This window comes from Orcinus orca, chromosome 8 (genome assembly GCF_937001465.1).
Source record: "Orcinus orca chromosome 8, mOrcOrc1.1, whole genome shotgun sequence".
Lineage (NCBI taxonomy): Eukaryota > Metazoa > Chordata > Mammalia > Artiodactyla > Delphinidae > Orcinus > Orcinus orca.
In genome coordinates, this window is record NC_064566.1 from 25,818,292 (window position 1) to 25,841,004 (window position 22,713).

The 22,713-nt window shown below is 48.8% G+C and overlaps 1 protein-coding gene across 10 annotated transcripts in view; it reads left to right on the plus strand.

Moving 5' to 3' along the window:
* The first annotated feature begins 17,102 nt into the window (after positions 1 to 17,102).
* The window catches only part of WT1 (WT1 transcription factor), a 49,371-nt gene continuing 43,760 nt past the window's right edge, over positions 17,103 to 22,713 (plus strand). For 8 of the 10 annotated variants that reach the window (XM_012537433.2, XM_004263968.2, XM_049714229.1 and 5 more), the window contains exon 1: positions 17,103 to 17,943. In XM_012537433.2, coding sequence (XP_012392887.1) covers positions 17,499 to 17,943 — 445 coding nt within the window. In that variant the 5' untranslated portion in view covers positions 17,103 to 17,498. Of the gene's footprint in view, positions 17,944 to 21,826; positions 21,837 to 22,713 lie in introns of those variants that run through there. The other 2 variants (XM_004263969.1, XM_004263970.1) reach the window with 1 other exon arrangement.

A 22,713-nucleotide genomic window follows, 5' to 3' on the forward strand; every position in this document is an offset into this window, starting at 1 on the left:
GTCTGAAGTCCTAGAAAAAGTGCTCTTTTGTGGGCTTCCCTGGTAGCGCAGTGGTTGAGAGTACGCCTGCCGATGCGGGGGACACGGGTTCGTGCCCTGGTCCGGGAGGATCCTACATGCCGCGGAGCGGCTGGGCCCGTGAGCCATGGCTGCTGAGCCTGCGCGTCCGGAGCCTGTGCTCCGCAACGGGAGAGGCCACAACAGTGAGAGGCCTGCGTACCCAAAAAAAAAAAAAAAAAAAAAAAGTGCTCTTTTGCCAGAAAATAGCCAACAAGATTGCCAAATCCAAAAGGCCACCGTTGAGCCTGTTCGTCAAGTGGGTGGAAACCTCCCACAGAATGTTTGCTTCTTGGCAAGGAGGTCAACCAACATCAGTCTTCCTGTACCTTCATTTTCTTTCTGACCTGAATGGTCAGCCAAGCTCTATCTTTGTTTCATTTGTCAAAACACCATTGTTCTCTCTCCTCCCTGTGGCAGTTTCATTTCTATTGTTAAAAAAATCAGAAGTCAGAGCAGCCTTGGGTTGATGGACGCAGGTCTTACTGACTGTGCAGTCTGGTTTGTGGCCAAGAGCCGGTCTCATCTTTGGTGTTCAACTGACTGTGGAAATCATCTCATGCCAACCAACTTTGGTTCCATCGGGGGACTACAACCCACAAAAGAAATTTCTGTCACCAATTGTTCTGCACTGGGGCAACAATTTATCGGATGGTGGTTTCTAAAACCGGACAATCTCTTCTCCCAGCTATAATATCTTCCCGTAAAATAATAAGATCATTAAGAATAAAACATATCATTTTTCTAAGAGAAATGTCTGATAAGTCTGCATTTTGGAGAGTCTGAGGCCCCAAGTTATTATTGAAAAGACACACACAGCTCAGTGCTAACCTAGGCCTATCTCATTCAGCAGCAATTTTCATGTGAGGATAGGATAACTGAGGCATTTTTAGATGCTGAATAGAAATACTGTGATTTTTGGATGCTCCCACTATCATGAATTTTTCTCTCCTCATCTCTTACATCATTTGCCCAGAGAATGTATTTTAAAACTGAATTTAAAATTCAATACCTATGTTAGATTGGGCTTTAAATGCTACTTAAGGGAAAAGGGATTTCTATGAAAATGGGTAAGTTGTTTCTTCTGTCTCTGTAAATTCTCATTCTAAAATTGTTGGGATAATTTATTTAATAGATAGATTCTATTTAACAAAGATTATTGGGAATTGAATTGGGCAGTTTCAGGAATTCCTGAAGAAAAGATCCTATCAACTCCTGAGAGAAAAAGCTTATTTCACATATGGGCGCAAGAGTCAGATGGCTTTGCGTTTCTCAAAAGCAATGCTAGAAGCTAAAAAGCAAAGAGCAATGTCTTCAGAATTCCAAGGGAAAATGATTTCCAACCTATATAGCCAGCCAAATGTCAGTCAAGAAAAGGCTAGAATAAAGTTATTTTCGGACATACAAGCCCCCTGCAAGTCCATCTCCACCTTTCTTCACCCGACCCTGGGCCCCAGGAGGCTGACCTGAATCGATTGCAGCCGCGGGCTCTCTTAGCTTCCACTTCCCGTAGGATTTGGCCAATGGGAAATACTGGCAGAACTCGGAGGGAGAAAGAAGGTGAGGTCAGGCTGTTTGTCCCCTGGCTCCCTCCCTGCCAAGTCAGCTCAGGTTGACTTCCTTACCCGAGGTCAGCATTCCTGAAAGGTGGGCCTCTCCACTCTCTCCAACAACTTCAGTTCCTCTCTCTGGGCTCTGGGAACCACTTCCTTTGCTTGCCTCTCTCTCAGTCCCAGGGAAGGTAACAGGATCCCCGCAGTGACTAGGGTCAGGGGTCTTCACCACCCTTTGTTGGCTTCCCTTAACCCTGCCCATATCTTTTTCTTTCTTTTAATATTTATTTACTGGCTGCATCAGGTCTTAGTTGCGGTACATGGGCTGTTCGTTGCAGTGCGTGGGCTTCTCTCTGGTTGTGGTGTGCGGGCTCCAGAGCACACGGGGTCAGTAGTTGCCGTGCGTGGGCTTAGTTTCCCTGGCACACGGGACCTTAGTTCCCTGACCAGGGATCAAACCGGCGTCCCCTGTATTGCAAGATGGATTCTTAACCATTGGACCACCAGGGAAGTCCCACCCATATCTCTTAATATAGACCCTTGACTAAACATTCCTCAATTACCCCATGTGAGTGTGTCACTCGTTTCCTGCAGGACTCTGACCTACGCAGATGCCTGGATGACCAGTAGATGGTTTCCCTCACTCCTTGAAGGCAGTACAGTTATGATGAAAGGGTTCAGTATCATATCAACCTGGACATGTATTCCAGCTCTGCCATTTTGTACCTGTGGGACTTTGGACACATGACAAGCTCTTTTGTCCTCTCTTTCCTCACAGATAAAATGGGGATGTTTATGTGACTTTCCTCCCAGAGTTTCTGTGAGGATCAAAAGGAAATAATCCAGGAGAAAATGTATTGCAGTCCCAGTCATTTAACGAGCACTCAATAAAAGGTAGTTATTAATTATTATCCTTGTGCCATTCTTAGCCTGCCAAGAGCTGCCCATTCTTCGAAGGGGCCAAATGACTCAAAGGGCAGGGATGCCACCCTCATAAGCCGCAAAGCCTCATTTGTGAATCCTGAAGGGATGCCCAAGGAAACTGAACTAAGTGGGGAAGCCTCGTGCCCAGCCCTGAAGCGTGGTTTGGGTTGAGAGGGCTGTTCTCGCTTTTGGAGGCGGACCCTGACGGGCAGGGTGGGGCATCCTCTGGCAGCCGGCTCCAAGTTCCGCCCACCATCCTTCTGTTGGTGATCACAGTGTTCTTTGCAAGAGATAAAGTGGAAACTGAAACCACGATGCATTTCTCAGAGGAGCCGTGATCCCAAATACCTGGCTGAGGATCCCTGGTTATCTTCCTAAGGTGCTCAGCCAGGCCGAGCTATGTTAGCTTTCGAGGGCTTGACTTCCTGCCTGGGGTATTTAACCCCGCTCTCCTACCAACATATGAGAACCTCCGTAAAGTCAACTTTGATGGAGTTCTGTCCTTTAGTGTAATTGGAAGTTTCCAACTTGCCCCTAAGAAGCCATCTTCCTTTCTAAATTTGCAATACTCCTTTAGCTCAAGACTTGCGGATTGTTTGTGTGAAAGGGGCTGTGGAAGGGAGAGGAGGTATAACTAGAAGTTTCTTTTTCAGTAGAGGTAAAAATGAGAAAGCCCAGGCCTGTAAATGTTAGAAATGTGCATATGTGCATGTGCACGCATGTGAATGCACCCTCACGGGAACAGCTATATGTACATATGAGCTTCTAGGTTTATATAGGTGCACTTCCTTCTTCCTGTGACCACCAGAAATAGCCTAGCTCTGAGATCTTTTGAGAGCCACCTTGTTAAAAACCTGAGTGGATTCTTCAGTAGAGCTGCCTCCTGCTTTATTTCGACACAATATGGGTGTGCTCCTACATTCCACCTCTGTTCCCCATCCCATCCTGGCCTGTAAAAAGTCTGGAGAGAGGGAGAGAGAGAGAAGCATGATTCAGGGGAGAAAAAAAATCACCTTGGGATTCCTTGAAATAGCACATTCTTTTTGTAACTCCCCCACAGTGCATTGACATGATATTCACATATTTAACAAAAAAAGTAATTTCAGGGACACAGCCATTGTATGAAGTAGGGTATGCCAGAATTTGATATAAACAGGAAGTGGGTGGGTTAGACTTTAGTTGACACTTTGTGGTGGAAGCAGATCCTGTGGCAGAAGCAGTTTGATTTTACTTTGGCCCGTGGATCTTGTCATAACTGGGCAGGACAATAAGTCTGATTCTGAGGATAAGCTCTCTGTCAAGGGCTGGGGCCGAAGTGGATCCCTGAGGTTTAACCCCGTCACTTCCTTCCAGAATGCAGAAGCTACATTGTACAGAAATGATGACTGTTGCTCCGGCTACACCACCTTCTAGATGGCCAACAGTGGACAACCCAAACCTACTGGCATCTATTTCCTCATCTTGCACATGGTGATAATAACTGCTAATTAAAATATGAGAAATAGAGAGAATGCATGAGAGCGCCTAGGCACTTAATAAATAATGGCTGATAATAATAACTATTATGCAAAGAAGAGAAGGAGGAGGGAAGAAGGAGGGAAGGAGGGGGAGTGCTGAATTTAATTACATAAAGAAGTCACCCACAGGGCCATCTGGGGAGCATAAGAGTGATTTTATAGTACCCTTTCAAGAAATCATATTCAACATTCTCTTAAATAAGCTTGCTAATTTCCCTGATGGGATTATTTCTTTGTTTCTAAGCTTCAGCATTTTATTCCGTTTTAATTATACAATATTTCAGGTCTGACATCAAAAAGTGCATCATCTGTTTTTATCTTTCTTAGCCTCATCCACATCCTTAGTTACTGTTGCCAGGTATCCTAGGGTCACCCAAAGTACTTTTGTTCCAGAGACCTTTCAAAGTAAGCCAGTGCAGCAGTTTAGAAAACTTCTCTCATTTGTGGACAAAAATACATTAAAACAACCAAGGGAGTGATCACTCTTTGGGATTTTTGATGCCTTACTGGACACGTTTGCAATGCTTTTCAGGTCCTTTGGGATTCAAATTAGGAGAAAATCTTTTTTTGTTTTATTTTGTTTTACATCTTGGAACTTGATCTTTGGTAAATGTCTGTGATGTTTGCACATTGTGTAACACTCCATCCTCCCACCCCCACCCGCGGTCCCCGTCCCAAATGCTATCAGGATTTCATCAGCTTAAAAAGGCAACAACAAAATATACTGTGGAGAGAATTAATGGTTTCTTTGTGGCTTTCTGGTTATCTCCCTTTGACCGCACTACTAAATGCAGCTCTGAAAGAGCCTTGTGCTTTTGGGTTTGATCAGCCAGGCACTTCAATTCAGTTCCAAACCAGAAGAGCTCCCCCTTGGGGTATCCTTGTTGCTAAACCTCTATGAGGCATCATTGACTAATTCAAGCGAAAAGATGCTGTCAGCATCTTAGGTATCTTGTTGAGTCCTCTGTAAAGTACACTGATGCTTGTGGTTAGCTAATTATTTTACAGACCCACAAGAGGCCCTCTCTCTAAAACCTGATGAAATGGCCTTTAGTTTCCCTGATCACCATACAGAGCATTCTTGGACTGGGTCTAAGTGAGGGCTGTTACAAGGATACTTCTTATAGCACAAATTCCACATGCTGCTTCCATTGTGACCAAGTCCTACAGCACAGCCAGACTGTGAGCAAGTCGAAAGCAAGGACTATGTATCTCTAATTCAGTTGCTGGGTCTGTAACAGGTACACAGTAAGTGTAGAAGAGTGAGTGCTATTCTACAAAGATGGTTCTCACCCTCCACCAGCCTTGCTTTAGGGACAGCTCTGCCACTACCTAGTTGTGTAATCTTGGGTAAATAATGTAATGTCTTGTCTGAAAAACAAGGGGTAGGACTAGAAGCTTTTTAAAGTCCCTTACAGCTGTAACCTGCTGCAAAACTGCTGCTTCGCCTCGGAGAGAATTTATCTTACATATCTTGTGTGAAAGGAGTGGTACCTGGGAAGGCACCATATTGAGTTAGGAAAAGGACATGGTGAAGAACTTCTTACTTAGTAAGTGATATTTGGATTCCTCTTGCCCCAAATGATTACTTAAAGTACGTGCAACGTGAAAAAGTCCAGCTGTCTCAAATATTCTCATCTTTTGAAAATGGTTCTGTTGATAGAATCCACAAGGTAACTGAAGTCTCTATGGGATTCTCCATGCAAGTGACCCATCTGAGATGAGCAGGTGAATTGTTTTCTTTTTTAAACCTGGTCTCAAACACAGAGATGATCAAAGAGCAGTTATGCCATTATAGATCCATTTTAGATCTATCTGTGACAGACATAATTAGAACTGTGTTCAGTGAATTCAATTGCCTTAAGGAAATGGGGCTAAATTGACCTAACAGATGTTCATGCTTCTCCAGTAATAATAATAATGATACACTGTGTTTGTTTGGAACACGATTAAATTGTTCCTGCCGACTTCAAGGTCCCAGTGCAAAATCCTGGATTCAGATCCTGTGGATTTATCACACCCACTGGAGGACACTGGCTTTCCAAACCTCTGAATAGATTATCCTCTTCCATTAGAGTGGGCTCATCCTTTACAAAAGATAACATCTTGTTTCTCTGGCCTGAATTTCCCTTGACTTCTTTCAAAACACAATTTGTGAAAACAATGTGTGAGAACACATGACAATGGGAAGTACTCAGCGGGAATAGTTCAATAAACATGTCAGGTATATAAACTAGCTGATGCTATTTATTTGGTCCTTAAGAAGAAAGTATTGGGATACGATAAAGTGCAATCATCTTCCAACATCTCAGATTTCTCCAGTAACGCATATATGTTGGCAGACTTTAGTGGATCATGCTAATTTATCTGTAGATCATCAAAGGAAAGAATAAAATATATGACTTCAGGCAAGTGAATGGACTGGAAAACCAAATTGGGCAACAGCAATATTTTCTTACGCCAGAAATAAACATGACAACACAGTGAGGAGGGTTTTGTCCCGCTCCTGGCTGAACTTTGAGGGGTGAGATGGCTAATATCGAGGGACCCAGCTTCGTGGTCTTTTCTCACAAATCGTTCCACGATTCAAGAAAAGGACAATCTGCGGCGTGACATGGCAAACTAGGTCAGAATAATATTTCTTCATGGCGATTCCTACAATGTTCTATTAAGTACAGCAGCGGTTCAGAATTTTCTGTGCCTTGATAGGTTGTATTTTTAAGCAGGCACACATTTTTAAAAATTTAATGTGATATATAAAACTGAGTTCCAAGGAATCTCTAATATGGAAGTGGTGAAAATGATGTGGGGGAGAGGAAGCAAAACATGTGCCTATCCTTATACACACCCCAAGCCAGTATTCCGAAGATGAGCTTTGTGAACATAAAAGTTTATGCTGCCTTGATTTGTGTGGTTTTAAAAAAACACTAGCAATATTTAGGGATCTTGGAGCATAACATCAGAACAGAAACTCTTTGCCCTAAATTTGCGTGTATTCTCTGGCTTTCTCTCTTATTTGCTCCACATGGATTCTCCCTCTTTTCTAGCTAAGTTAGTTGACCCACAATTCCCTTTGTGGATGGCATCCCTACAACACGCCTTACCTCTTCTTACCTGCTTGTTTCTGTTCCCACCATTTCCTGAGCCTGGGGAGAGGCATCCTCCAGCTCCTCTGGGGTGGGGTGGGGGAATCTAGTTCAAGGGCCCCTCTTCCATGAAACGTTTTCCTTTTTACCCCAGCTAGAAATAGTGGTCTCTTCTACTGCTAATACTCTAGAGAAGGGTTTCTCAACCTCAGCACGATTGATATTTTAGGCTAGATAATTCTTTGTTGTCGGGGGTGGACTGCCCTGTGCTTTAAAGACTGTTCAGAAGCATCCCTGGCCTCCACCCACTAGATGCCAGTAGCACCCGCCTCCTACTCCCACAGAGTTGTGACAATCACAGATGTCTGTAGACATTGCCAGATGTACCCCCCGCCCACAGGGGGGGAGTGGGCACAAATCACTTCAGTTAACCGCTGCCCTACAGTTCTCCCCAAATCAGATCACAGATTCTGAAGAACAACGGTCAGGTCTTTAGTAGTGTTTTGGTTCCTGTTCAAAGTTATCTGATGATTAACAAATAAAAGATGTTTTTCAAAATTATCAGTTGGGAGTTTTTGAAAATTAACACAGAAGGTTAATTTGAATCAGGTTAGATCCTCAGAAAACTTTAATAGGAGTATGTTATTGCCTCTCCCCTCTTAGAAAAAGCTTTATAGAACTATAATTTTAATACTACACCACTGAGTTGAAATGAGAAACCACCAGAGTGTCTCTGCAGCTTTTGAAACATTATTGTTGAAGTTACTAACCATTGCTGATGACCCTTACAGAAAAGCCAGTGAGGTCAGTTCCTCTTAAAGTTTAGTGCTAGAAAAGTTTGTCTCTTCTGAAACACTGGGTTTCTTCCTTCTATTGCATAAAGAGAGATATGTAACCACTTTTATTTTCCCTTTTTGACTTGGCCATCAGGAAGCTTAGAACTAAGATTTATGTTCAGTTACAGGAGCTATCCTCATCCTTTCATTTCTAATATTAAGCCAACCTTTCCTTCTCACTAGCTCCACTTAACTCTTGTCTTTCACCTTTGTTGTAACAGCTTTCTTAAATCTTTTTTATAAAATAAAAATTTAAGCAAATGGAATCCTTATCATTTACCATCGAAACTAGGATGCTTTTGGGAATAAAGGGAAAATAATAATTAAGCTGGGACAACAGCTTAAACTGAGGCTTTCCTGGGCAAAATCAAAATGTGGTGTCACTCTAGAAATAGATAAATATAACAGATAACAACAGTTACTCTATTCCCAGTTTGGGGATAATTAAAGATAAACACGTGCCCTAAATAGTCAAAGTTATGTGCTTCTTATTTATTGTGTGTCAATCTGTTGATTAGAGTTAGATATTTATTATCTCTTGGAAAATTTTGTAATTAGCCTCTGTATCGGCAGAGAAAAAACCTTAGGCGTTCTTAAATGTATTTAATTTCTACCAAAGGGGAGACGGGTTCCCTTTAGGTCTGGAACAGTGATCACAATAGAAGTTTCATTTGTCTGTGATTTATGGAGACTTGGAATAAATGCACTATTGACCAGTATCAGATTTCTAATGACTCTATCTTGTTTTTCCTAAGCAACTTCTCCATAAACTTTTGTAATATGTTGAGCAGCCAGCTGATACTATGTTCAAGCCTGTTTACAGAGCTATTAATAAATGCTATGTGGCCACTCCAGGAAGAGAGTCAAACTGCTTTTTCTCTCCATTGGCTGAAAACAGTTTCCTGCTTATTTTGAAAGGGCATGGGATTGCCAAAATCCTTGATATATGCAAGATATTCTGCAAAGAAACCAGTGGAAATAAACAGGATTCTAACTTCTATCCTAACAGGCTCACAGTCATAAAGGAAACCTTGTCAATGTCTTGACTGCAAAGCCATTCATATATGAAAGAGTGAGATTTCAATGTGGCACGGGGTAGTTTAATAGAAGATGGTAATTCGTTTCTCTGCGTGCTCAGAATCATGCTGTAATTCACGTTCTTGATAGCTGATCTGTTGTTTGAAGTCAGCTAATATTCTCTGATTATACAAATTAAATTTTTAATTACTACCATTTACTGATTTCCGACTACATGCCAGGCGCCATGCAGGTACTTTACACCTGTTGTCTTAATTTGTTCTCAAAACAACTCTGTGAGGTGAAGGTATTATTAGCCTCATTTTACAGTTATGAAAATTAAGACTCAGAATAAGGAAGTCACCCAAAGTCATACAGAAAATAAGTAGCTGAGGAGGATTTAAGCCCCAGCCGTCTTATCCATAAGCCAAATTATTTATACTAGTCTGTGCTTCCGGAATAAGAAGTTATTGGTGTGAAAACTTAAGGCCCACCCCTGAGCCCAGAAAAATGACCAGAGAAGGGTAACAATAAAAGCAACAGCAACACCCACGTAGCACACACTCTATGCCAAGTATTGTTCATGTATCTCATTTAATTCTCACAAGCCCAAGAGGAAAGCCCTATGCCCACTTTACAAATGAAGAAGCATGAGAGCAAGCCACGTACCCCAGTGCTCCCAAGAGTGTCCCTTTCCACTGTTAGTTCCCATGTTACAGATCATCCTGATGGTTCCGTGCATTGCCCAGCACTTTACAGTTTTCAGATCACTCTGCACACTTTACTTCATTGCTATCATCCTCCTCCTTTTCCAGATAAGGGTAATGAAAAACCAAGAGCTTAAGTTACTTCCCCAAGGCCATGGTCATTGGCAGAGACAGGACTTGAGCCCAGGTGTTTTTGTAGCTAGCCCAGGATTCTTTAATTCTTTATTCTGGACCTGGCTGCACACCTGAAATGTGACTATGAGGAAGAAGGCAATCCTAAACTTTTCAAGCTGACGTTAGCCTAGAGCCTTCTGTACTGAAAGGAAAGAAGTTGATTTTGAAGCAAAAGCCACGTATTTCCCATTTCAGGGCCCGGGCGTAGGACAAAATGATTTCAATTTACTTTGAGGTGGCAACATCCTTGCTTGAGGTCGGACTCTTGTGCAAAGGGCTTCCCTTCCTGCCCTTCTCCCTGACACAACAAGAGCAAAGATTGTTACCTTTTCTTAACTCACACCAATATCAACTCTAAGTCTAGAACTCATCAGTTAATTAGAAGTAAAAACCAAACCAAAACCAAACCAAAACCGGACTGTATGTTAATATAGATAACAGCCACCATTTATTAAGTGCTTTCCATGGGCTAAAAAATGTACATGCCTTACCTTATCTAGTTCTTGCAACTTGAATAGGCGCCGTTATTGTTACCTTGAAGAGGAGAAAATCAAGTTTTTCAGAGTTTAAGTCACTTTCAGTCACTCAGCTCGTGCTGGTAATTTTAATCCAGCTTTACCTGAACAGCTGCCCCACTGAAAAGTTCAGCTGCCTTGTAGGCAGAGACTTATCTAGACCAACCATTCCAAATCCTTCAAACTTTCCCTGCATCTCGACTGTAGGGTGGGATACTTACTAAACACATTAAAATGTGGCAGTGTGGGTTGAGGGCGGAATGAAGTGAGGGTAGTATGTTGTTCCCATCCCCATCTCGCCTTAAGCCATTCTCAGACCAGCAGACCTCCTTGTTCCTTCAGCAGTTAACCACTATCTGAAAGCACCTGACTTGTTTCTTGTAGTTTGTCTGTCATTCCTACTGGAATGTAAGATCCATGGGAGCATGGCAGAGCCTGTCCCCACGCTGCTGTATTCTCTGTCCCTGCCACAATGCCTGGCACATAGGACGTGCCAATGAATAGTTGCTGCATGGCCAATGAATGAATGGAAATGAAAGGGTAAGGATGATCCTGCTGGAAAGAAAAGGGGGACTATTCCCTTTCTCTGGTTGACTCCTTGATTTAAAAAAAAAAGCTTCAGAATAATCATTTCTAAAAGGTAAAAAAAAAAAAAAAAAAAAGCCCTGATTTGCCAAGATTTACGGAGAGCTGCAGTTATGAGCTATGCGAGCCATTGCTCCTGAAACATTTTATCTGATTTTTGTCTTAGTAAACCTCTGCTAGGAATTCTGGCAATTCCCCTCCCTCACTCCCCCAACCCCTCTTCTCCCAGTCCACCTCCAGTGAATACACATCCTTCTCCTGCGGACCAGCTGCATATCCGGGTTACCAGATGAAGGCCCAGGTGGCTCTTCACTAATGGCTCATCCGTTATCTGTATGAAGAGCCAGTGCTTTTCTGAGCAGATTTTTTTTTTTTTGAAGCTAAATTGACCTTCGGAGAAAAAAAAATGCATTCTATAGAAAGCAATGACTTTTGTTCTTTATTTATCTCTTCCTTCCTCATTCCTGTGCTTCCAGTCAAATATATCCTTAAAAAAACTGTTTACTGAATATTCCAAATGCAAACTGTTCAGATTTTTCCTTTCTGTCACACTTTCTGAGCACTACAATGCTAATAGGCTGCTCTAAAAATATTCCCTTCCTGCCCTGCCACTGCCCCCATATTCCTAGCTTAACATTTGGATATTTTTACAACATATATTCAGTTTGAAAGATAATACTGATACCTTGTTTTATATGAACATTTATACAGCAGGACCCTGGCAAGGGACTGACTTCATTGGGATACTTTATGGCTTAATACATCTGAATGATTTATATCTCGTTTTGTCTAAGCATTTATGCTAATAAATTTAACAGATTCCCCAGTACTGCCTGGTCCTTCGTTTTCTTCAGGGGGTCAAAGTGAGAGGAAAATAAAGCAGCATGCAACTAAAGAAAGAAGAAACTGGCACAACCCATTTAGAACACAAATAAAATTACAACACACATAACATCTCTGATTACAGTTAAGGTGGAGCAACCGTCAAAAAGAAAAAAAAAGTTCCTAGATCCAGATAGATTTCAGTAATTAAGCTGTTTCTCAAAGGCAGAATCACAAAAGTAACAATATTTAGCAAGCTAATTTACTGAGGAATGTTTTGGTCCTACATAATTAAATCCAACACTGAGTAAAAACTGACAACAATTAAACTGAGTGCACTCGGGAGAGGGAAAGGGGATAAGATAAAATCCAATCTATAAAATATATTCCATTATCTTTTATAGGTTTAAAAAACACAAAAGAAATACTTGGAAAGAATCTTCTAAGATGGGAAGATTTTAAGGTTGTGCGAGGATTTTTTTTTTTAACAGGTGCAGAATAAGTTCGTGGGTTTTTTTTTGTTTTTTTGTTTTTTTTTCCTCTTGGTTCTTTCTTTTCCCCATTTTTTCCTCCTGTTGTTTGCAAAGTTGAATCTGGGGTCAGTAGTTCTAATTGTAACCTCAGACTGGAATTCCAGATGGTGCGCTCAGGACTGGAAGCAACTCTCAGCTCATCAATTTCATGGGCCTGCGTATCTGCTCTGGCCACAGCCCGGCCTCCATCCCCACCGTGGCATTAATGCAGAACAAATTGAGACATATCCTCTATATAATTAGTTCCAGAATTTAAAAAGATTTACGGTATAATAATAGAGGCAGCGCCGCGCAATCCTTTCTTTGGGGACTCTCTCGGAGCTCGGAGACCATCTCGCGGTGGCATCAGAACAGGCGGTTAACCCTGACCGCTCTAGGCACTGCGAGCTGGGGGAAAGGGGGAGTTTTGCTCTGCGCACCTGCTAGTGCGCACCGGTCCTGGCCCCCAAACCAACTGAGTTTGAACCGTAGATGGGGGATTGGCCAAAAAGTAGAGTTAATTTTCAAACGAACAGAGGAAGCCGGGGGTAGACTATACCAAAAGCCCTTCTCTTACTTTTTTTTTTTTTAGTTTAGATGATAAATGAAACTGGGATTTCTACCACATGCGTGGGGATGGAAACCAGCCTAAGTGGCTGCCCAGCGGCCCGAGGTAGGCAGAATGCTAAGAGCTGGAGGCGGCGGGGGGCAGAGGAGCAGCGGTCGGGAGCGTGGAGCTCGGACACTGGCCTCTGCGCGAGGCGCTAATCGAGCGCTGGTTTCTCCCGGGCGGCCCAGCACTTTTTGCTGTCTACGGCCCCGGGCGCGGGCAGGCGGCCCCAGCCCTTGACAGATCACAGCCCTACGGTGTGTTTATTCAGTTGTCGGCGCCCGCGGGGTGACGCCCGGAGCGCGGCTCGGGAGTACGCGCTCGTCCTTGGGGCCGCGGCTGCAGGGCCGGGCTGGGCTCTCGGTCAGATGCAGTTGACGGCGCCGGGGTCAAAGTGGGGGGCGGGGGGTAGAGGACCTCACTGCCCCCTCCCACTCAGCTACCATTTTGAAAGCTTGCAATAATTAAGCCCCTTCCAGGCCAGGATGAACTTTACCAGTGATACAAAGCTACATGGGTTTCCAGCGTCTCTCCTCCTTTCCTTTACTCTCCATTCCATTAGCTCTAAAGAAGCGAGGTGTGGTGGGTTAAGCCAGAGAGAGACCAGGGTTCAGCTCGGTTTTGCCACTAATTTGTTACGTGTCCTTGAACAATAGTAACAAAAATTGTAACGTACATTGAGGGCATAGGCCAACACTCTCTTCCGTCTAATCCTCAGGACCCCTTGAGGTGGGTACTAATATCCCATTATTCCATGTGACCAATAAGGAAACTGAGACTCGCAGCGGCTGCGGAGCTCGTCCATGGTTGCACAGCTGCTGGTTACCTGGTGGAGCTGAGATTCCTTTCTCTGGCCACCAATCTCTTGCTCTTAACCAGTGCACTCCACAGCTGCCTTTCCTCCCTCTGCCTGGGCCTCAGTTTCCTTTTCTGTAGAACAAGGAGTTTAATTTCCAGCTCTGCCAATCGGTGATTCAGACCACATCCACTGCCACAGGTCTCAGTACTATCGAGGGTGGGAAGGTGATTGAGAGAAAGAGCGGCCAGTTCTCCGCAGCCCTCAGATCCCTGGGACCTTGGGCCGGTCTCGAGCCACAGGAGGTGCAGCAGAGCGCGCTCTACCTGCTGGGGTGGGCGGAGGTTGGACCTTCTTCCCGGCCAGACTGTCTGCCCCTCTGCCCAGCTCAGGGCGCCGAGGCCAGCAGAGCGGGCGCGTCCGCCTGGGTAACTGCAGATCTCCCGCAGAGAACGTCACCTAGTGCAGGGACAAGTGGGGAGCGTAGGGCACCCCGTGAGCGCAGTAGTGTGCTGGTTCCCCAGGGTTGGCCCCGGGGCACCTGGGCTCCCGGGCATAGGCACGGGCTAGGGGCGTTCAAAGACCTCGTCTCGGGTGAGGCCCTCTGGCTTCGGCTTCTCTGCCCTGAGGGTTGCAGGGAACTCCTCCCACCGCTTCGGACTACAAGGTCTGGGAGAGGGGGTACCCCAGGGTTGAAATGGGGATCGCACCACTGCTCTTCCCTCCCTCAAGAGTTCTCAGGCAGGGGCTTCCCTGGTGGCGCAGTGGTTGAGAATCTGCCTGCTAATGCAGGGGACACGGGTTCGAGCCCTGGTGTGGGAGGATACCACATGCCGCGGAGCAGCTAGGCCCGTGAGCTACAACTACTGAGCCTGCGCGTCTGTGCTCCGCAACAAGAGAGGCCGCGATGGTGAGAGGCCCGCGCACCGCGATGAAGAGTGGCCCCCTGCTTGCCACACTAGAGAAAGCCCTTGCACAGAAACTCAGACCCAACACAGCAAAAATAAATAAATTAATTAATAAACTCCTACCCCCAACATCTAAAAAAAAAAAAAAAGAGTTCTCAGGCAACAAATGGCGGGTGAGAGAGGAGTGCTAAATTTGCTAGCCCCCTCCTTTCCTCTCACCCCACCCCCAGGCAAAAAAAAAAAAAAAAACAAAATTTTTTTTTTAACTCAGAGAGTTAAGAGCCCTTGCCCTATCTGGGATTCAAAACCGCAAAAGCTCACAATCAAGCCACCTTCCTCCAAATACCCTCCCCCCCAAAATTGCAAAGAAGGATTAAAAAAGAAACAATCTCGACCTTTTTCACTTAGAAGTGGAAATCCCGGGCTTTCATTAAGGGCTCGCCGCCTTTCCTCGTAGCGCTTGAGTGAGTCCTAGTTAAGAAAAACGACTTCGAAGTAGAAATAAAAGTGAAGGGTGTGAGACAGTGGTCTGGGGCGTCCTAGGGACAACTTGGCCTGAGAAGTTTTATCTCGCTGGGCCTTTCTCCACCGAAAATACAAAAAGCGTCTGTCTTCTGCCCAGCCCTGGAGCCCCGTGCAGGTTTAGAGATGGGACATGCGGGCGAGGAGTGGGCGGCCCACAGGGAGTGTAGGGGAGAAGCAGCTGGCCTCGAGTGCCTTTTCACTTCTTTTTTTAAAAAGAAAAAGAAAGAAAAAGTTTCTGAGTGAAGACTTCGCAAAGTCAGGCACCAAAGTAGCGCAGATAAGTGTCCACCACCGTGAAAGCGGTCCGGCGATCAAACGGGTAGAGCCTGTTCCTGACCTTTGCCCTCACGGTTTCCTGCGCCTCCAAGACAAGCGACCCCAAGAGGAGGCAAATGCACTTAGCGTGTAGGTCTTGAGCTGGCACACGCTTCTGGTCCGCAGCGAGAACTCCTGGCTACCGTTTACTTAGTGGAAATTAACTAAAACCAACGCGTAAGAAATTGTGAGTAAATCAAGGCTTTAAAACTTCCGGCTTCTTTATAAAACTGCAACTACCTTGATTGTTGCTTCACATGGGCTTGGCTGAAAAGCTTCGGGCCCCATCCCCGGCCAGCCTCGTGTCAGAGGCCAGGCGGCCACAGGCCGCTTCCCGCCCGGCGCTCCTGGCAGTCCCAGGCTGCGCCGTCGCCGCTGCCTCCTGGGCGTTTCCACGCGCCCCTGAAGCGCATTCCCATTCAGGTTCACGGCTCTTCTAGCCTAGGGTCTGTTTCCCGATAGAAGCCGACTCTTTTGGAAGAACCAAAAGAAACAAAACAAAACCTCAAGCACCTGCTCTGGGGCGCGGGGCTCCCAAAGAATGAATGGGTGGAGGGAGGAATCTGATTTGGCGATGCCAGGCGCTGGGAGCTCTGAACAGTAAGAACCCTGCCTTGGACCTTGGGCCGCTGGAGGCTCTCTTCCGTCCGCGTACCCTGGCTTGCGCCTCCTGATCTGTCACTACGCATGCAGAATGGTACTTCCGACTGGAGTGAGCGGAGGCAGAGCTCAGCAGGAGCGGCTCCAAGAGCCAACCTCGCCCCAAGGACTTCGTATCTTAAACCTTCCCCACCCGCTAACCTCCAAACTCGGCGCCTGGATTCTCCGACCGGAATCTGGGCATTTCCCTAAGGGTTTTCTTCCCTCCCAAACTAGCCACCGTTTTGTTTTCCCGGTTTCCCCGTAGAAGAGTTAGGTGCTCCTCATGAGAAAGGGAGATTAAGTGCCGCTGACACCGATTTTAGGTAGGCGGCAACCGCCCTTCTCTGGGCGCAAACCTCACCATGTCGCCAACTACCAGACGGTGGATATACGCCCCGTTTATCACAAATGATGCAACCTCCAGATGACCCACGTTCGCCTGAGTCTGGCCTCTGGAATCCACAAAAAGCCACCCCGCTCCCCAGTGACCCCAAGATTATGACCACCGGTCCAGTCTGACGGCTCTAGAAGCAAGAGCCGCCGCCTCTTTGAAGTCCGGTAAAGTTCTCTGCGTTATCCTGAAGTTCCCGCCCTCGTGAAGCCCCCCGCCCCTCCCTCCAACCCGCCCTCCCTGATTAACAACCCCTTCCCTACCCCCATCACACAGGGATGCAGAGGGGACATTCAGTGCTCACCTGGAGAGGCTCGCCAGTGCCCCAAGGCGCCCACACTCGCGAAGGCCGAGAAGGGGAGGTGGGGGGAGGATTGTGTCCCACAGGCCTACGGAGAGCGCGTGGCGGGTAGGAGAGGAGGGTGTCTCCGGGAGGGACGCTCCCTCGGGCCCGCCCCCCACCCCCACTGCGAGGACGCCCCCAAGGAGTCGCGCGCCCTGCCTAATCTGCTAGGGCTGCGGTGTGAATGGAGCCGCCGAGACTCCTGACTCCTCCTCCTCCCCCGCCGCCGGCCCCTCTTATTTGAGCTTTGGGAAGCTGGGGGTAGCCAGGCAGCTGGGGTAAGGAGTTCAAGGCAGCGCCCACACCCGGGGGCTCTCGCAACTCGACCGCCTATCCGCTCCCCCCTTCCCGCCCTCCCTCCCACTCATTCACCCACCCACCCACCCACCCATAGCCGGGACTGCAGCCCAGGAGCCGGGGCCCCGCCGCCTCCTCGCCGCGATCCTGGACTTCCCCCTGCCGCAAGAGCCGGCATCCACGTGTGCCCCGGAGCCAGCGTCTAAACACACGCTCCGCTCCGGGCCTGGGTGCCTCCAGCAGACCGAGCAGCCGGGGATCCAGGGCCCGGAAAGCATCTGGGCCAAGTTAGGCGCGGCGGAATCGAGCGCCGAGCGTCTGCAAAGCCGGTGGGGCCGCGGAGCGTCCGGGGCTGAGCCACAGCAAATGGGCTCCGACGTGCGGGACCTGAACGCGCTGCTCCCGGCGGTACCCTCGCTGGGTGGTGGCGGCGGTTGCGCCCTGCCCGTGAGCGGCGCGGCGCAGTGGGCGCCGGTGCTGGACTTTGCGCCCCCGGGCGCCTCGGCTTACGGTTCCTTGGGCGGTCCTGCGCCGCCGCCTGCTCCGCCGCCACCACCTCCGCCGCCGCCGCCTCACTCGTTCATCAAACAGGAGCCGAGCTGGGGTGGCGCGGAGCCGCACGAGGAGCAGTGCTTGAGCGCCTTCACCGTCCACTTCTCGGGCCAGTTCACCGGCACGGCTGGAGCCTGTCGCTACGGACCCTTCGGTCCTCCTCCGCCCAGCCAGGCGTCGTCCGGCCAGGCCAGGATGTTCCCCAACGCGCCCTACCTGCCCAGCTGCCTCGAGAGCCAGCCCGCTATTCGCAACCAGGGTAAGCAGACTGGGGAGCGCCCCCTACATGCGGGGCGGTGGCGACGGTGGCTGCGCGCGGGCACTCCCCTGTCCTACCCCTTACCTGGCCACAGCTCTTACTCGGCTGCCTCCCCAAGGACTGTGAGGGTAGAGGAAGCAGCAGCTGGGGGAGAGGAGGGCAAGACGAGGGAGTCCAGGGCATGGGCCCCTGACATCCTCCAGAGCGGGGAACCGGACTCTTCGCATGAGCCGGGAGGTCATCTGGGGCTCCTCGGACCTCGGGAGATTCTAAGACTATTCCCCGTGGGAGTGGGAAGCGGGAACCGGTGCAATGCCTGGCTCTGCCTCGGGAAGAGGTTTTGTCGCTCAAGGCACCACCAAACTGTCGCCAGGCATTGGACTTTTTAGACCCTGGATTCAGAGCGGGACCAGCGCAGGGTGAGCAGCCTTTGCTGCCTCTGCCACGGCAAAATGTCCAGGAGCCACTCTAGACCTAAGGGGGGCACAGTAAGCACCTTGGAGCACTAGAATGCGTAAATGAATGAGCTAGAGACAACAGTGGCTTTCCTGGACCCGTGTCCGTGTTCGCCTGTGGCTCCAGCGCATGGTAGTGTATAAGTGGATCTCTCCTGGGTTTCAGCTCAGGTGGCGGCCACGCGGGCTCTAGGGCTGGAAGAGAACCCCGTTTATCTGATTCCAATCTCTGCGGGACCGGGTCCTACCACAGGCGGTGGAATGAGGCCCGAGCGTCGGCCTTCCTTCCAGCCCGCCTCTGGTGCCTCCTTGTCGTTGAACACGGGACTTAGCTGGAGAAAGATTTTTGCAAGACTTGGAGGTTAGAACAAGGACAGGTTTATTTTCCCTTTTCAGTCATTGTACATCGACGGACACAGCCGGTGGTTTTCTCATCCCGCGCCGGCGCCCTCTCACTTCTCTTTCTCAGGGACCAGCGCGGAACCAATCATGCCGAACCTTTGTATTTTCGTTTCTAAGTTTATTCTAATTAGACTTGTGCGCTGTTGGGAACCTAAACCAATTCGGGTTGATTTGATATTTTAGGAAATGCTTTAAAAAAGGCGTGGATGCTTTTCCTAGAGCAAAAATTCCCTCGGGCCTAGGGACTGGGATGTTTCTAGAATGCGTGGGCTAGGAGAAACAGAGTGTGTACTGTTTGCAGGAGGTGCTGCGGCTCCCGAGGCTCAGAAGAAGGGCCCTGTTCTTCCCGCCTTCTCACGCACATTCTAAAACCGTATTTCTAGGCTGTTCGTATCTTACCCCAGCCCCGAGCACCTAGCCCACCCGAAGCCCTGGCAAAACCGAAACCGCCCTCCTCTTTTCGTTCGGGGAACCTGGGATCCATGTTCTGTGGAAGAACCTCAATCCCATCCATGGGGTCCCTCCACTCTAGGTCTTTCCTAAAGGAAATTCGTGTTTCAAACTCAGGGAGTATTGGAACAGCTCAGTGACTATTACAGATTCTTTTCCTCTGATCGTACCACCTCTAATTAGCAGGCTGGTGTTACCTCTGGCAAATCTCCGGGTCTCAGTTTCCCCATCTGTAAGAGGAGAGCCAAGATGGGCAACCTGGTGTTTGGCTCAGGTTTGAAGTTCTATGCCACAGAAGCAGAAGTCCGACCCTCCCCCCGCAGGGGTTCTAAACACCGAAGGCAGCAGCCACGTAAACTTGGTTGGACCAGAAACGGCAAGACTGGCAGGCAGGTGTGTGACATGAGTGAGTCTCTGTATGGATGCTTGCTATTTGAAGACACCTGAGAAGCTATTTGATCTAAGTACCCCCTGTGCAAAATACTACCATTATCATTTATTTGAAACCATCTAGGTTCTGTCGGGGGTTTTGGAACCTGGACTCTGTGGCTTTGATTGGATCCCTGGGTCCATCCTTCTACAGGGTGCTGGTGCCCAGAATTTCATCAACTCAGCCTCAGGAGTGAGACTGTGGGCGTCCTAGCCAGTGGGCAATATGCTAAAAGGAAAAATCCCAATTCTTTTCTAGAGGATAGGCCCAGGATGTTAAAGAGAAAAGGGGCTTGGGAGCTGGAGACCGACTAGCAGGTAAAGGAGTCCCATCCTGGGAAATAGCCCAGTAGAGAGGCGGCCCCAGATCCAGGCCACAGCCTGTAAGCGGGTTCCTGTCTTCTTCGGGCTTAGGTTCTCTCTTGTAATCAAAACATAAAGGGATCACACTCGACCAGTCCTTGGGACTCAGTCAGCAGCTGGGAGCTGGGGTCGGATGTCAGAAGCCACTTGTGCCTCAACCCTGGCATTGGCAACCAGAGTGGGCCCTGGGGCCCTGAGATTTCAGATTTATTCTCTCGACTTCTGGGCTTCCTGCAGCTCTCCCAGCAATGTAGAGTCTTGGCAGGAGGCTTAACCAGGGGAAAGCAAGGGCATCAATTCCTTCCCCAAAGTGTGGGAATGGCCATCAGCAGGCCGAGGCGGAGAGGAATCAAGCTTCGAGATCCCTGTCCCCAGGCAGGGCAACCTAGCAATGGCCCAGGGGTGGGGACAATTGCTGGCACTCTTGAACCTCCCCCCACCCCAAGGTATCACACCTCGTTTTTTCCAATTGCTTAAATATTATAGCTGGTATTCTAATCTTGCTTCTAAATATTAATTCAGGAAACATTTATTGAGCACCTACTCTGTGCCAGGCACTGGGGATTGAATGTTAAGACAATTAAAGTGCCTCAACCTTTGCAGGAAGCTCACAGCCTGACACTGGAGGAGCCCCTTATTTTTGGATGAGGAAATCTAGGCTCTAAGAGATAATGTGTGCAGGAGATCTCTCTGTGGCAGAACTTGGACTCAAACCCAGACCAGTCTAGGTTATTTCTACCTCCTTTCCCAGGGATCTAGGCCCCGCTGTTGAGATGGATTTTCTCTTGCCTGCTGGATGGGCACCCAACCCACTGTAGTCTGTGTGAGGGGTGGGGAATTTGCCGGGGCAGAAGGGCGAGGACTTCGATAGCCCTAGACTAAGTGCAGGGTTTGGGAAGGGAAGACAAAGACTGCTTGACAGTCTGCCCGATTCCCCCAGACCGGCTGGCGCGCAGCACCCTATACCTACAGGAGGCCTTGTTATCACCGGGCCACCCTAGTGTCACGTGGGGACACCAGCTCAGCCCTAGGGCCAAGGGCGCCCCCCTTGGGTCGCATTGGAGAGGGTATTTCGTTGCGGGACAAATTTCCCCGTATGCTGCGGCAGCTGCGGAGTCATGATTTTCAGCCTTGGGACCACCTTCCTGACTGAGCCTGCTGTCCACTTCATCCCTCAGCTCCCGCGGGGCCTGGCCCGGCCAGGCGGTTCCCGGGCTCCTCCGCTGCGTCGGGCGGGGGAGAGAAGCGCACAGCGTGTCTCGCCTCTCCCCGCGGTCAAGGTTGCATTCCCTTCCCCGGCCGAGACTAATCGTGGGAAAGGCGCTACCTTGGCCCCTCGAGCCTCTCCCTCTAAGGCCTGTACAAGGAGCCTTTGAACACGCTGCCCCTTTCTGCCGGCAGCTGTCCCTCCCCCGGCCTCCGCCCCCGCGCCCTCCGCGCCTGGCTCAGCGCTAGGCCCCGGGACAGCACGCTCTGATCAGTTCCGCATCCGATAAGTTTCTAATTTAAAGAGCTCTCCCTCCTCTCTGAGGGCCCTTTCACCGAAGCCCATCCCCTCTCCGGGGAGGGGGACTGCGAGAGGGGGTTGGAGGCCAGCCTCTGCCCAGCGGTCCGGTGTCCGGTCTGGGACGGGTCCTTGGGAGCCTCGCGGGGCGCGGAGGCGACGCGGCCGGCGCAGGAGCTGCAGCCCGCAACCCGTGGCCCTAGCCGCGCACCGAAGGTTGCGGAGCCCGCCTCCGAGGACAGCACGGTGCCCGGGCCACTGCCTTCTCATCGGTTCAGGAATGGAGAAGGGTTCGTCTAGAGACAACTCCTTTATTGCTTCTGTTTCTCCTCTTTATTTAAAAAATGGTCTTTGAAAATTCGGCCTTCCCTCTGCAAAACTGGGTGCTTGGAGCCAAATTTCGTTTGTCAGCGGCCTGGTAGGCCTTAAACACAGCCTGGCTTCCGCTCCCAAAGTGAAGTGCCTGGAAGCCCAAGCGCGCTCACCCACTCCTGACAGCTAACGGGGCGGGGGTTATCTTTGCCCACTTAGCAGGCCAGAAATGGAGGCCTCTGGGGTCATGTAAATTATAAAAGCTGGTGGCTTCTTAAGTTGTCAACCTGTGGCGCCAATTGGTGCGTGAGACTTGGACTCCCCTGTACAATCCGGTAATGAAGACCTGTTCAAACCCTCCCTCCCACACTGACACACCACATTCCCCGAAGTGGACTGTAGAAGGTCGGTTTTTGTTTTTTGTTTTTTTGGGAGATGTGTATTTGAAAGATGTGGGTAATGGCCACCTTTCACTGTTCAATCTGAGTCTTCACTGGACACCTGTTGTAGAGTCTTGACCATGTCTGGGGCGAGAGTGGGGGAATGGGGTTCATTTGACTTATCCCACTCCCAAGAATCGAGCGGGGTTTGGAGACTCAGCTCAGTGCCCAGAGGCGGGGCTGAGGGTGGGGGGACTGGGTCCGGCCCAGTGGCCCTGCAGGGAGCCGATGTGAGCGTCTGGACCAATCTGATTCGTCACTTGGTCAGGACCTCAGGCCAGAGACTACTAAGCCTGCGCATAGTCAGGGACCCCACCATTGGGTTCAGGGCTCAGAACTGATCTTTATCTTAGCTGGAGGATACTTTTTCCCCAGAGGCAGCTACAGCTTTGCGGAAGCTAGTGGGGTAAATGTT